The following is a 15,460-nucleotide window of genomic DNA, read 5'->3' on the forward strand; positions in this document are numbered from 1 at the left end:
AATCCCTGCACTTAACCCTTACATTATGAAACTTCTATGTTCATGTTGCTTTATGGACATTTATTTTATTTGATTCTCACAAAGCTATCCTCATTTGTAGATAAGGTAGCTTCTAGACTGATTGGATTTGCCCAAGGTCATGAGGGTAGCAGGATTTGAACTGCTATCTGTCTGACTCTAAAATGTGCACACTTTCTGCAACTGGACGGTCTGGGTCCAGGCATAGCGCGGGGATGTTGGGGGTACTCCACAGATCTCAGTTCTTTCTGGTGAAATGAGGGGCTTGTGGAGGAGAGCTGCCCACAGGCTTGCTGACTGAGCCTCACCATACATGCTCCCTACTAGCCCTGAGATCCTGAGATTCAATACTAGATGCTCCTAGTGACCGCACACCATCATTCCAAAGCCAGTGCTAATTTAATCAGGATTGACACAAAAGCTGAAACTGGAACCATATAACCAAATGGAACTGAGTCTATTTGGGTAACTAAAGTTGAAAAAAGTAAAAAAAGGAAATAGATATTAGAACAAATGTATTACCTGTCAGCCATAGCCACTGCATCCTAAAAAGGAAAAGGAGAAAATATTAAGTTGATTTTGGAAATAAATTTCTTTTTTCTTTTTCTTTCTTTCTTTTTTTTTTTTAAATGGAGTCTTGCTCTGTCGCCCAGGCTGGAGTGCAATGGTGCAATCTCGGCTCACTGCAACCTCCGCCTCCCAGGTTCAAGGGATTCTCCTGCCTCAGCCTCCCAAGTAGCTGAGATTACAGGCGCGCACCACCACACCCAGCTAATTTTTGTATTTTTGGTAGAGACAGCATTTTGTCATATTGGCCAGGCTGGTCTCCAACTCCTGACCTTGTGATTTGCCCACCTCAGCCTCCCAAAGTGCTAGGATTACAGGCGTGAGCCACCGTGCCTGGCTGGAAATAAATTTCTTTTACCAACATATTGTTATAAATATATAGATAGATATAACTATATATGTAATAATACATATTGTTACATCTTATACACATAAGATAGCTATATAATAATTGATATAACTATATATAATATATATAATAACATAAACATAGAAGAAAACTTGGAAATTAGGAAAAACTTAAAAAGCCCAGCTGTATCCTATACCGTAACAAAACCACCCTTATTTCTGTGCATTTTCTTCCATACCACAGTACTGCTTTTCCCCATCAACTTTGTCACATGCCTGTGGTCCCAGCTCCTTGGGAGGCTGAGGCAGGAGGATCATCTGAGCCCAGGAGTTCAAGGCTGCATTGAGCTATGATCACACCACTGTCCTCCAGCCCAAGCAACAGAGCGAGACCCTGTCTCAAAAGAAAAACCAACAACAAAAAACCCACACTATGTAAGCACTTTCTGTGTTGTAAATGGTCTTTTGGGCCATCAACTTGAACACTTGTATAACAGTTAATTGTGAACAGTTAATGAGTGGAAATGCCATCATTTACTTGATGGTTCTTCTACTATTGGACATTTTGTTGTTTCCAATTTTTCACCATCATACATAACAGTGAGAAGCCCACCTTCATGTTTATCACTTTCTCCATGTTCTGCATATGGTGGGCCCACTAGTTCAAGAGGTACGAGCATTGATGGTTCTTGCAGTGCCTGCCAAATTGCTCTCCAGCTTCATTCACTGGTCCCTCACCCCAAGCACAGCAGAAAGGAGGCATGGTTGGGCTTTGAGGGGCGACTGTATGCTTGGACAATGTGGCGGCCATATTTAGCAACCAGGAAGCTCTGGAGGCTGAAGGCCCCTCCCCCACGCCCTGGACACCACATCTTCCCCCTACTCCTGTGGCACCTTGTGAAGAAAGGGGACCCCGGCTCTGACTGAGATTGAAATTCCCACAGCCTAGCCATGTAGAGGGTTGGGTCAGATTTAATTTGTTTTCAAGAAAATTAGGAAATGGATTTTTTTTGCATGTCTGAGTTTGTGAAATAAGGTTTTTAATTGCTACACTTGTAACTGGGAAATTTAAGGTGCCTTTTCAGCCTTGACAACTTTCTCCCCAGAGCTCCAAGGGGCCATCTGAGGTGGCCAGAAAACTCTTAGAGCACTGTTGGCCGGGTGCAGTGGCTCACACCTGTAATCCCAGCACTTTGGGAGGCCGAGGTGGGTGGATCACGAGGTCAGAGGTTCGGGACCAGCCTGACCAACATGATGAAACCCCGTCTCTACTAAAAAAAAATACAAAAATTAGCTGGGCGTGGTGGCGGGCGCCTGTAATCCCAGCTACTCAGGAGGCTGAGGCAGGAGAATTGCTTGAACCCGGGAGGCAGAGGTTGCAGTGAGCTGAGATCGCGCCACTGCACTCCAGCCTGGGCAACAGAGCGAGACTTCATCTCAAAATAATAATAATAATAATAATAATAAAACTCTTGGTCGGGCGCGGTGGCTCAAGCCTGTAATCCCAGCACTTTGGGAGGCCAAGGTGGGCGGATCACGAGGTCAGAAGATCAAAACCATCCTGGCTAACACAGTGAAACCCCGTCTCTACTAAAAATACAAAAAAAAATGAGCTGGGTGTGGTGGCGGGCGCCTGTAGTCCCAGCTACTAGGGAGGCTGAGGCAGGAGAATGGCATGAACCCAGGAGGCGGAGCTGGCGGTGAGCCGAGATCACGCCACCGCACTCCAGCCTGGGCGACAGAGTGAGACTCTCTCAAACAAAACAAAACAAAACAACAACAACAACAAAAACTCTTAGAGCACGGTTTTTTGCTCAGCTTAGCTCCAGGATGAGGGGACAGGTATCTGGGTGACCAGAACAGAGGAACAAAGACTGGTGCTGCCTCTGCGCTGGGGGAGGGAGAGAGTCTGCGCTGTGAGTCCGCCTGGCCACTCATGTGGAAGCCATGCAGAGAGATTGGGCCACAGCCTCCCCATCATGATCATCCAGTGGAATCAAATGGATACTGGCCATTAAAGTCAATTCCAATGCCTCCAGGAGGAAAGAGGACAACCTAGCTTACCTCAGCCATAACTGTCGTTTCCGTTTATAATTCCATCTCTTTCCTTTATGTTCATTATTTCATTTTGTTTCATTACTGACCTTTATGAAATCCACCTTCTCCTCGTGACACATCTCCTCTATTGTTTCCATCAGTTCTTTGCAAGTATCTAGGTTTTCTCCACAGCTGACCAGTTGTCCATATAAGGCTTCCAGCTTCTCTTTCTTTTTCTCCCCTAGAGCTTGTATTTTTTCCTCATATTTTTGAGCAAGTGTTTCCAAGATCTCGTTGTAATGTGACTCAAAGTTTTGTTCTTGTTTTCCAAAATTCTCCTGCAAGACAGTTGATCTCAGTCATCATTTCAGCGCATGTAGTGTGTTGATTAGAGTCTTTTTTTTTTTTTTTTTTGAGACAGAGTCTCACAGTGTTGTCCAGGCTGGAATACAGTAGTGCAATCTCGGCTCATTGCAACCTCCGCCCCCCAGGTTAAAGTGATTCTCCTGCTTCAGGCTCCTGAGTAGCTGGGATTACAGGTGTGCATCACCACGCTTGGCTAATTTTTTGTATTTTTAGTAGAGATGGGCTTTCACCATATTGGCCAGGTTGGTCTTGAACTCCTGACCTCAAGTGATCCGTCTGCCTCAGCCTCCCAAAGTGTTGAGATTACAGGCGTGAGCCACTGAGCCCAGCCTGATTAGAGTCATTAGAGAAATGAAAATGTGTGCCTATCAGAACTATTTTAGTTCCTCTACTTTGTCGTCTCATCTCTTGTCAGGATGTTGGAATGGAAGCTGGAGGTGCTGGAACATAGGCTTCTCCAGCCTAGACTCCAGGAATAATCTAAACAAAAGCACTGCTTTCTCTCTTGGCAGCATTTTGCAATCCACTTCCAGTTTCAACTACCTTCTATCACCATGACAAGTGACCAGGGAGATTATCAGTGATGATTCTGCCCGATATTGGACCTTAATGTGGAAATATTTTCCCTGAGAGATTCCCATCTATCATTCCCTCCTGAGCTCTTAACATCTCGTGAGGCTCCTCTTCACTCCCTGGTGCTTGGATCATACAAATATCAAGATTAAATCAATTAGGATCATATCAACTAGGGGAGAAATGAAGGCAAAGGAGGAACAAGGGTTGTGGTCTGGTGGCACTGCTTACAGATGAGAAGATGCAGGAGGGCAGAGGGAGGGTTCTGACAATATTAATCCAGGAGCACAGTAGATGAAAAATATTAATATTAGTAGAGTATATATTGCTTATATTGTCCCCAGAGCTCTGCAGGCTCTGATGGATGTCATCCTCATCAGATGTTGGGGATATTTCCAAGGAAGAGGATCTTATCAATCATTCAGGGAGTAATTACTGAACACCTGCTATGTGCGCAGGACTTGCTCAGAATGATGGAAGAGAGAGAAAGGCAATAGATGAACTTCCCAGTGTTAAGTATGAAAGGATGGCCACAGAGTCCTCACTGAGGATGAAGGGACTTTGATCTGAGAGTAAGCTGGCAGAGCAGCGTGTAAGAAGTTTTTTTTTTTTTTTTTTGATGGAGCCTCATTTTGTCGCCCAGGTTGGAGTGCAGTGGAGCGATCTCAGCTCACTGCAACCTCTGTCTCCTGGGTTCAAGTGATTCTCCTGTCTCAGCCTCCCAAGTAGCTGGGATTACAGGCACCCACCACCACGCCCAACTAATTTTTTTTGTATTTTTAATAGAGATGGGGTTTCACCATCTTGGCTAGGCTGGTCTCGAACTCCTGACCTCAAGTGATCTGCCCACCTTGGCCTCCCAAAGTGCTGAAATTACAGGCGCGAGCCACTGTGCCCGGCCAATGTAAGAAGTTTTGTCTTGGATTGTACACTTACCCCCTTCTACCACCACCCTATGCTTGGCAGTGGAAGGGTTTGCCCCTTCTCTGTGTCTTCCATGGGGGATTAGTGCAATAGCTCTCCTCCCTTGTAAGATTGGGGGTGGAAAAGGTCTAGCTTCATGGGAAATGGGCCTGGGGCTTTGTTGATTCATGTGAGATCCTCCTGTTGGTACCATCCGAGGCTGCATTAATAGAAATAGAGCATCCGCATGAAGAGAAGAGAGAGGGCAAGTCCTGAGCTCCTCAGTCCTGGTTGACCTCATCTGGAAGGTTGGGTTGAGCTCTGGCATTACAGTGGTGTACCATCTATCTACTAGGGCACACACAGGGGACTGTGGCATGTTTGGTGACAGGCATGGAAACTTATTAATCTTATGAGAAATAGATAACAGCTGAGGAAAAGAACACTTATCAAAAACGGGATGGGTATCCTGCAATGCCTTGTCAAGGCTGAACCATGAAAGAGGAATTAGTCTTATTCTGTGTGGCTCTAGGGGCCAATATGACTAGTGGACAGAAGTTACAGAGCCACACCTTCTATCTCAGTTGTCTTGGCATCTGGATCAAGGCTCACATTCTTACCCATGTCAAGATTGGGAGGGAGAGGGGCTGTCAAAGGATGGAAACTCCTTTCCAATCCTAGAATTCTAAGCTTTTACTGATCTCTCAGAAAAGTCTGGAAATTGCTAACTAGACAAAAGCAACACATAAATGTATTTATTTATTTGAGATGGAGTCTTGCTGTGTTGCCCAGGCTGGAGTGCAGTGGTGTGATCTTGGCTCACTGCAACCTCCACCTCCCGGGTTGCAGCAATTCTCCTGCCTCAGCCTCCCAAGTAGCTGGGACTACAGGCACATGCCACCACGCCCAGCTAATTTTTTATTAGTGGTAGAGATGGGGTTTCACCATGTTGGCCAGGCTGGTCTCAAACTCCTAACCTCAGGTGATCCGCCCGCCTCGGCCTCCCAAAGTGCCGGGATTACAGGCATGAGCCACCGGGCCTAGCCATAAATTTATTTTTTAAATGCATGCAGAGCTAAAAATATTCCTTTGAGTAGTGATCATTGGCAGAAGTGGGTATTTTGCCCCTTAGAACAACAAAAAAATGTTTGACGGTCTACACCTGACTTTATATAGTCAACATTATAGGTACCCCCAAAGGCCTAAAATTAACAACTCCCAAAACCAAGGAAACAACATGGAACTCCACTGTTTCTGGTTTCTCAGCCAATGCACTAGATAGCAACCCAGGGATTCTCACTAAGACCTTCTACTCCAAAAAAGAGGTCCAAAACAAACCCAAAAAGACAAGGGCAAAAGGAAGGATGTCCCCTCTTCACCACCTGGGCTCAAATGAGGGTCTTCACTGGATGATGCCACCGTGAAGTCATCTTTGTTAGAATAAGGGTCTGTCAAGTTGAATGATGAAAACAGTATACATTAAAAAAAGAATTCAAATAAGGGTCTAAATCACATACAATTGGTGATTTGGGTAAAGGGAGATTAGGAGAAAATGAAGCCAGTGAAGGAGAGGGATTGTGATTGGGAAATTTCTACCTTATTTACTCATGCAACAAACACGTATAAAATGCCTGCTCTGAAACATACCATGTAGTAGGACTAGGGATATTGAGACAGATGACCCAGCTTTCACACCAAGAGCTTATAGTTCAGCAGGGAATGCTGAAAGGTAATCGGTTCCATGACATCCACGCCCAGGTGCTATGGGAGGTCAGTGAAAGAAGGGAGGGAAGAGGGGCAGTGGTGACCCCTCACATTCTAAGAAAACAAATTCTCTAGCTCATACCAGAAACAGCTGCTTGACGTAGCCATTGATGGAAGAAGTGTGAGTCTGATGAAGACTTCAAGTAAACTCTTACCTCCACAGTGATGAAAACCTCCTCCAAGTGATTTGCAAAGTTTTCCATCTCGATTATCTGCTTTTCCAATTTGTACATGTTTTTGTGAATTTCATCCTATCCAACAGAGGATCACAAAGAAGGTATTAATGTTACATCTTCTCTCACTCTTGTAGAAGGCATTTTAGAGTATTCCCTGCATATGTACTTCAGATACCAAAGCAATATCAAGACAGAGAAGAACCAAGGAGACCCTGTTTACCTTGGCACTTTCCAGTGCTTCATTGAGTGGGATCACTTCATGCTCCTTATGTTCATCAAAAACCTTCTGAAAAGCTCTTATTGGAGTCTTACAAGTGACACAGAAGACATCAGCAGCTTCTTCTTCATCCTCTTCCTCGGGGATGACATAGCATTCATACTCCTCGCTGGCACGGCCGTGTGTGTACCTATAGGCTTCCCGCAAGTCCTGGCACTGGCCTACCGACCCCCACCCTCCGAAGCCCAGATCCTTGACCTCCACTGCCTCTCCACTAAGTCTCCAGTCTCTCTGTTCCCTGGCTGGGTCTCTCCTCTTCATCACATAAGGAGGATATTCTGAAACCCCTGTTCTGGGTATGTTTTCATCAACAAACTCATCCCCTAATTCATGATCATCTTCAAGTCCGTATAAGTGGACAAGTTCGTCCACTTCCTCTTGAAGGTCTCTTTGAGCCTTACCGTCCCCTGCTCCTCTTGACTCATTGGCCATTTCAGCTTGGACTACTTCTTTCCTCATCCTAGTGTTCTCTTCTGGAAAGAGCTGCAGTCTGTCTTCAGAGTCATACAGGTCCATGTGGTAAAAGTGGAAATCCTTGGGAGTAGACCTGTCCAGCCCCAGTTCCTCCCCCAATTCCTCCTCCATTGTAACTCTGGAAGTCGTCAGAAGCACGTTTATATAAGAAAGATCCTTCCTGGACACTTAATAGTGAATATCTGGGCCCTGGAACACAAAAGGAGGAGGAAAATCAGTTCTGGAAAAGGGCATTGCAGTAGATGATCATTAGATTGGGCTCTACTCATACAAAACTTTAAAAAATTATCTGTGTAGTTCAGTCGTGGTTTCACTTTGAACCATCTGTAAAAAAAATTTGTTTTCTATGGGAGGATTGGCTTTCTAAGGTAAAAAGAGACAAAAGAAATTACAAAAGAAATGTCTAATAGGTATGTCCAACAAAATCCCTTATACATTAGAAAAAACTTAAAAGGCAAAACAATGAATGGGAAGCATCTCAGGCAGTTATTATTATTATTAATTTAGTTTTGAGATGGAGTCTCACTCTGTCACCCAGGCTGGAGTGCAGTGGCATGATCTCGGCTGACTGCAGCCTCTGCCTCCAGGGTGCAAGCAATTCTTGTGCCTCAACCTCCCAAGTAGCTGGGATTACAGGTAAGTGCCACCACACCCAGCTAATTTTTGTATTTTTGGTAGAGATGGGTTTTCACCATGTTGGAACTCCCGACCTCAGGTGATCCACCCACCTCAGCCTCCCAAAGTGCTGGAATTACAGGCATGAACCACTGCGCCCAGTCTATTATTTTTAAATTGTATAAATTAATTGAAAAAGTGGCATCTCAATAGATGAATGTGCACAGACAATTCACAAAACAATTACTTTTGTATGTGATAGCACCTGCACAAAAACATTTGAAAAAAAACTGTACTTAAAAGTAACAGAACAGGCCTGGCGTGGTGGCTCATGCCTGTAATCCCAGTACTTTGGGAGGCTGAAGCAGATGGATTGCTTGAGCTCAGGAGTTCGAGATCATCCTAGGCAACATGGCAAGACCCTGTCTCTACCAAAAATACAAAAAAAAAAAAAAAAGCCAGGCCACGTGGTGTGCACCTATGGTCCCAGCTACTTGGGAAGCTGAGGTGGGAGGATCACTTGAGCCTTGGGGGTTGGAGGTTGCAGTGAGCCTAAATCACACCACTGCACTCCAGCCTGGGTGACAGAGCAAGACCCTGTCTCAAAAAAAAAAAAAAAAAAAAAAAAAGTGACAGAACAAATAAGTAGATGCTGTTTTGCCTTTTCAGTTAGAAAATATTTAAAAATATCAAAAGTGATACCCCCGGCTGGATAAGGGGACAGTGGAGTGAGCACTCTCATATGCTGCCGGCTGGAATGTAAACTGGCCCCATTTTTCTGAAGAGCAAGCTTGGCAACCTGGGTCAGGAACCTTAAAAATGTTCACACTCTCAGTGAGGTGTGGTGACTCATGCCTGTAATCCCAGCACTTTGGGAGGGCAAGGCAGGAGGATTGCTTGAGGCCAGGAGTTTGACACCAGCCTAGGCAATATAGTGAAACCCCATGTCTACAAAAAATTTAAGAATTTGCCAGGTGTGGTGGTGCATGCCTGTAGTCCCAGCTACTTGGGAGGCTGAGGCAGTGAGCCATGATTGCACCAATGTACTCCAGCCTGGGCGACAGAGCAAGACTCTGTCTAAAAAAAAAAAAAAAAAAATGTGTTCATACTCTGTAGCCTGTCCACACTCTCTCTAACCTAGTAATCCTCTTCTGGAACCTTGAGGAAAAATCCCAAATACAAGGAAAAAATTATTTTATGTAAAAATGCCCACTACAGAATTTTTTTAAGTAGCAAAAACTCTTTTTTTGAAAAGGTTTAATGATTAGGAGAAGGGCTAAGTAAGCTCGGGTATGTACACTACATCGAATACAAAGCAGCCTTCAAAATGTTTATGGAGAGCAAATGATAACTTGGAAAAAGACATACAATATGTTAAGCAAAATAAACAACGCCCATTATATGTAGAACATCATGTCCACTATTTTAATGAAATACATAAAGTCTAGAAGGATATAATAAAAACAATAATAGTAGTAGTAAATACAATATTAGTAATAGCTACTACTTCTTGAACACTTATCATATGCCTTTTCTGTGGTAGGCAGTTTATGTATACATTATCCTCACATTGACCCTATGTGGCAGGCACTGCTATCATCCCCATTTTGTAGATGAGTCAACTGTGTCTCAGGGAGGGTATCTTGTGCAAGGCCACACAGTTAGTATATTGTTGAACTGGGATTTGAGCCTTAATCGGTGTGGCAGCTATGAGACTGTGCTTCACAGATATGCAACTACAGGGAGTGTAATTGACTGGAGGTTTCAGTTGCCCTCTGAGGTTCATTGCTGCATAGCATGCTTGCCACAAACATCTGCCATCCAGTGACAAGCACAGCCAGGGATTCTAAGGCAGATCCATTTCTGGTTGATACAGAACTCCTCTGAGCCCTCCTCTAGTTCCAGTTACTCAGGAGGCTAAGGTGGGAGGATCACTTGAGCCCAGGAGTTCAAGACCAGCCTAGGCAACATAGCAAGACCCTGTCTCTTAAAATACAAACAGAAGGCTGGGTGCCTGTAATCCCAGCACTTTCGGAGGCCAAGGTGGGCAGATCATGAGATCAGGAGTTCGAAACCAGCCTGACCAACGTGGTGAAACCCCCGTCTCTACTAAAAACACAAAAAATTAGCCAGTCGTGGTGGCAGGTGCCTGTAATCCCAGCTACTCGGGAGGCTGAGGCAGAAGAATTGCTTGAACCAGGGAGGCGGAGGTTGCAGTGAGCCATGACTATGCCACTGCACTCCAGCCTGGACAACAGAGCGAGACTCCGTCTCAAACAACAACAACAACTACAACAACAACAACAACAAACAAACAAAAACAGTTCTCTGACGGCCAGAGGAGTTGGCTGGAGGATTCCCTGACAGCCTCACCAAGGCTTTCTTAGACTGCATGGTAGTCTAGGATACTTGCCTGAATCTTCCTGGAACCTTCCCTCTTGCTCTCCTTCAGCCAGGGTCAGACTTACATCATAGTCTGGCAGCTCTCCCAGCCTTTCCTAGCTGCCTCCCCATTTTATCGCTCACACAGGTGTTTCCTCTAATAAAATTCTTTTCCATCTTTTGCCTGCTTCTTGGAGAACCAGATTAACACAGTCGGTTGGACTCCAAAGTCCATGCTTTCTTCCTGGCACAGAGCTGCCATTTGTGTGTGTGCGTGTGTGTGCGTGTGTGTGTGTGTGTGTGTGTGTGTGTGTTTGAGATGGAGTCTCGCTCTGTCACCCAGGCTGGAGTGCAGTGGCGCGATCTCGGCTCACTGCAACCTCTGCCTCCCGGGTTCACGCCATTCTCCTGCCTCAGCCTCCTTAGTAGCTGGGACTATAGGCGCCCGCCACCATGCCCAGCTAATTTTTTTTTTGTATTTTTAGTAGAGACGGGGTTTCACTGTGTTAGCCAGGATGGTCTCGATCTCCTGACCTCGTGATCCGCCCACCTCGGACTCCCAAAGTGCTGGGATTACAGGCGTGAGCCACCGTGCCCGGCCCATTGTGTTTTATTAATTCTTTTTTGTAACAGTTTTATTGAGGTATAATTCATATACCATACAATTCACCTGTTAAAAGTGTATAATTTAGTGGTTTTGTTTTTTGTTTGTTTTGTTGTTTTTGTTTTTTTTTGAGACGGAGTCTCGCTTTGTCGCCCAGGCTGGAGTGCAGTGGTGCCATCTCAGCTCACTGCAAGCTCCGCCTCCCGGGTTCACGCCATTCTCCTGCCTCAGCCTCCCGAGTAGCTGGGACTACAGGCACCCGCCACCATGCCCAGCTAATTTTTTGTATTTTTAGTAGAGATGGGGTTTCACCATGTTAGCCAGGATGGTCTCGATCTCCTGACCTTGTGATCCGCCTGTCTCAGCCTCCCAAAGTGCTGGGATTACAGGTGTGAGCCACCATGCCCAGCAATTCAGTGGTTTTTAGTATACTCACACATATGTGCGGTGATCACCATAGTCAATTTCACAGCATGTATTTTTAAATTTTTTAAATTTTTTTGAGACATGGTCTCCCTCTGTCACCCAGGCTGGAGTGCAGTGGCACCATCTTGGCTCACTGCAACCTCTGCCTCCCAGGCTCAGGTGATCCTCCCACCTCAGCCTCCCAAGTAGCTGGGACTACAGGCATGCGCCGCCGTGCCTGGCTAACTTTTGAATTCTTATTTAGAGATGGGGTCACGCCATGTTGCCCAGGATGGTCTTGAACTCCTGAGTTCAAGGGATTGCCCACCTCAGCCTCCCAAAGTGCTGGGATTACAGGAGTGAGCCACTGCGCCCGGCTGTAATTTTAGAGCATTTTTATCACCTCAAAAAGAAGCACTGTACCCTTTAGCTATCACCACCAGCATTCCCCCATCTCCCCTATCCTAAGCAACAACTAATCTACTTTCTGTCTCTATTGATTTTCCTGTTTGGACATTTCCTATAAACGGAATCATATAGTATGTGATCTTTTGTAACTGGCTTCTCTCACTGAGCATACTGTTTTCAAGGTTCATCCATGTCGTAGCATGTATCAGTATTTCATTCCCTTTTTAGGACCAGAAAAATATCCCATTGTATGGTGGATATGCCATATTTTGTTTGTCCATGCATCAGTTGATTCGGGTGGTTTCCCATTTCATTTGGGTTGTTTCTACCTTTTGGCTATTTTAAATAAGTCTGCTAAAGATATTTTTGTACAAGTTTTTGTGTGAATATGTTTTCATCTCTTGCAGGTATATACCTAGGAGTGAGTAAACACCTCAGAGTGGGATCACTGGGTCAAATGGTAACTTATGTTTAACTTTCTGAAAAACCATCAAACTATTTTCCAAATTGTCTACACCATTTTACATTCCTGCCAGCAGTGTAGGAAAGCTCTGATTTCTCCACATTCTTGTCAGTACTTGTTATTATCTGACTGTTTGATTACAGTCATCCTAGTGGTTATGAAATGGTATCTCATTGTGGTTTTGATTTGCATGTCCCTGATGAATAATGATGTTAGTTTCATGTATTTATTGGCCATTTGTGTACCTGCTTTGAAGAAATGCCTCTCCAAATCTTTTGCCCATTTTTAAATTGGGTTATTTGCCTTTTTGTTATTGAGCTCTAAGAGTTCTTTGTGTATTCTGGATTCTAGTCCACTGTCAGGTATGTAAATTACAAATATTTTTCTTCTATTCTGTGAGGTGTCCTTTTATTTTCTTGATGATGTCCCCTGAAGCACAAAAGTTTTTAATTTTGATGAAGTCTAGTTTATCTATTTTTTTGTTGTTGTTGCTGCTTGTGCTTTTGAGGTCATGTCTAATAATCCATTGCCAAATTTGGGATAAATCCTACTTGGTCATAATGCTTAGTATTTTTCTTTTTTGTTGTTGTTTTTTAAGAGGGATTACAGGCATAAGCCACCGTGTCTGGCGTAAGTTTTTGTCATATGTGACTAGATTCAGTTTGCTAGCATTCTGCTGAGGAATTTTGAATTCATATTCCTAACAAATACTGGCCTGTAGTTTTGGGGTTTTTTTCTTGTGCTATCTTTCTCTGGTTTTGGTATCAGGGTAATATGTCTCATAGAATGAGTTGGGAAGTGTTCCTATTCTGCTATTTTTTGGAACAGTATGTGAAGAATTGTTATTAATGCTTCTTTCAACGTTTGGTAGAATTCACCAGTGAAGCCACCTGGTCCTAGACTTTTCTTTGTGGGTGGTGTATTAATATTCTATTATTAATTTTTTTTTTGAGACAGGGTCTCACTCTGTCACCCAGGCTGGGGTGCAGTGGCACAATCTCGGCTCACTGCGACCTCCACCTCCCAGGTCCACGTGATTTTCCTGCCTCAGCATCCCAGGTAGCTGGGATTACAGGTACCTGCCACCACGCCTGGCTAATTTTTGTATTTTTAGTAGAGACGGGGTTTCACCATGCTGGCCAGGCTGTTTTTTTTTTTTTTTTTTCAAATCAAGAAATAACTTTATCAAAAAGGAATTCAAATGGAAGATATATTTAGCATCAATTCATGTATTAGTAACTTATACATGTATTGTCAAGTATGACATCCATAAAAGCACAAAACAGTTTCTCACACATTCCACCAAACTTCTGGCTTACTTTATGTGTCACTTCCATGACTACCAACCACACATACAGAAACTAGCAGAGACTTAGTGAAGATGGCTTTCCAGGAAGTTTACAAAATAAGAAAGGAAAGGTATGTCAAAATATAGCATAAGTAGCAATGGGGCCCTGAATTCACTTTGGAAAAAGCTAGTTTTTTAATTATTAATTTAATCTCTTTACTTAGGCCTATTTAGATTGTCTATTTCTTCTTGGGTCTGTTTTGGGACTTTGTGTCTTTCTAGGAAAAGTCTATTTCATTTAAATTATCTAATTTATTCAAATAATTGTTCATGGTATTTATTTTTAATCTTTTTTTATTTCTGTATGCTTGGTAGTAATGCCCCCTTTTTCATTTCTGATTCTAGTAGTTTGAGTTTTCTCTCATTTTCTGTTGGTCAAACCTCTGACTAGAGGTTTGTCAATTTTGCTGATTACTTCAAATAATCTGCTTTTGGTTTCTTTAATTTTCCCTATTGTCTTTCTATTATCTATTTCTTTTTTTTTTTTTTTTTTGAGACGGAGTCTCGCTCTGTCACCCAGGCTGGAGTGCAGTGGCGCAATCTCGGCTCACTGCAAGCTCCGCCTCCCGGGTTCACGCCATTCTCCTGCCTCAGCCTCTCCAAGTAGCTGGGACTACAGGTGCCCGCCACCACGCCCGGCTAATTTTTTTTTTTGTATTTTTAGTAGAGACGGGGTTTCACCGTGGTCTCGATCTCCTGACCTCGTGATCCGCCCACTTCGGCCTCCCAAAGTGCTGGGATTACAAGCGTGAGCCACCGCGCCCGGCCTCTATTATCTATTTCATTAATTTCCACTCTAATACTTATGATTTCCTTCCTCTGCTTGTTTTGTTTAGTTTGCTCTTCTTTTTCCAGTTTTTTAATGTATTGATTTGAGATCTTTCTTCTTGTTAAATATGGGCATTTATAGCTATAAATTTTCCTCTAATCACTGCTTTTGCTGTACCCCACAAGTTTTCATGTTGTCTTCATGTCTATTCATCTCAAAGTATTTTCTAACTTCCATTTTGATTTCTTCTTTGACCCATTGGTTATTGAGAAGTGTGTTGTTTAATTTCCATATATTTGTGAGTTTTCCAACTTTCTTTGTATTATTGATTTCTATTTGCATTCCATTGTGACCAGAAAACATATTTTGTATTATTTCTATCCTTTTAAATTTATTGAGGTTTGTTTTATGGGCTAGCACATGGTCTATCTTAGAGAACGTTCCATAGGCATTTGGCAAGAATGTGTATTCTGCTTCTGCTATTGTTGAGTAGAGTGTTAATATAGATGTCCGTTAGGTCCATTTGGTTTATAGTATTATTTAAGTCTTCTATTTCCTTGTTGGTCTTCTGCTTAGTCATTCTATCCATTACCAAAGGCAGAGTATTGAAGTCTTCAACTATTATTGTTAGAGTTTCCATTTCTACCTTCATTTATGTCAGTTTTTGCTTGAAATATTTTGGTATTCTGTAGTTAGGTGCATATACATATATAATTGTCCTATCTTTCTGATGCATTGGCTCTTTTCTTTTTTTCTTTTTTTTTGAGAAGGAGTCTCACTCTGTCGCCCAGGCTGGAGTGCAGTGGCATGATCTCAGCTCACTGCAAGCTCCACCTCCCAGGTTCACGCCATTCTCCTGTCTCAGCCTCCTAAGTAGCTGGGACTACAGGCGCCCGCCACCATGCCTGGCTAATTTTTTGTATTTTTAGTAGAGACGGGGTTTCACCGTGTTAGCCATGATGG

The 15,460-nt window shown here is 43.5% G+C and overlaps 1 protein-coding gene and 1 long non-coding RNA gene across 2 annotated transcripts in view; one reads left to right on the forward strand and one right to left on the reverse strand.

The window, feature by feature from the left end:
• LOC129482136 (uncharacterized) overlaps nucleotides 1–15,460 on the forward strand; it is a 58,437-nt gene that overhangs the window by 28,724 nt on the left and 14,253 nt on the right. Inside the window, exon 5 of the long non-coding RNA XR_010120654.1 lies at nucleotides 12,325–12,377. This is a non-coding gene — a long non-coding RNA (uncharacterized lncRNA). The remainder of the gene's footprint in view (nucleotides 1–12,324; nucleotides 12,378–15,460) is intronic.
• The window catches only part of FSD2 (fibronectin type III and SPRY domain containing 2), a 49,329-nt gene that overhangs the window by 22,751 nt on the left and 11,118 nt on the right, over nucleotides 1–15,460 (reverse strand). The window contains exons 2-5 of the mRNA XM_055277392.2: nucleotides 6,973–7,692; nucleotides 6,732–6,827; nucleotides 3,078–3,308; nucleotides 541–563 (exon numbers count right to left, since the gene is read on the reverse strand). Coding sequence (XP_055133367.2) covers nucleotides 541–563; nucleotides 3,078–3,308; nucleotides 6,732–6,827; nucleotides 6,973–7,614 — 992 coding nt within the window. The 5' untranslated portion in view covers nucleotides 7,615–7,692. The remainder of the gene's footprint in view (nucleotides 1–540; nucleotides 564–3,077; nucleotides 3,309–6,731; nucleotides 6,828–6,972; nucleotides 7,693–15,460) is intronic.

Source organism: Symphalangus syndactylus, chromosome 5, assembly GCF_028878055.3.
Source record: "Symphalangus syndactylus isolate Jambi chromosome 5, NHGRI_mSymSyn1-v2.1_pri, whole genome shotgun sequence".
Classification (NCBI taxonomy): Eukaryota; Metazoa; Chordata; class Mammalia; order Primates; family Hylobatidae; genus Symphalangus; species Symphalangus syndactylus.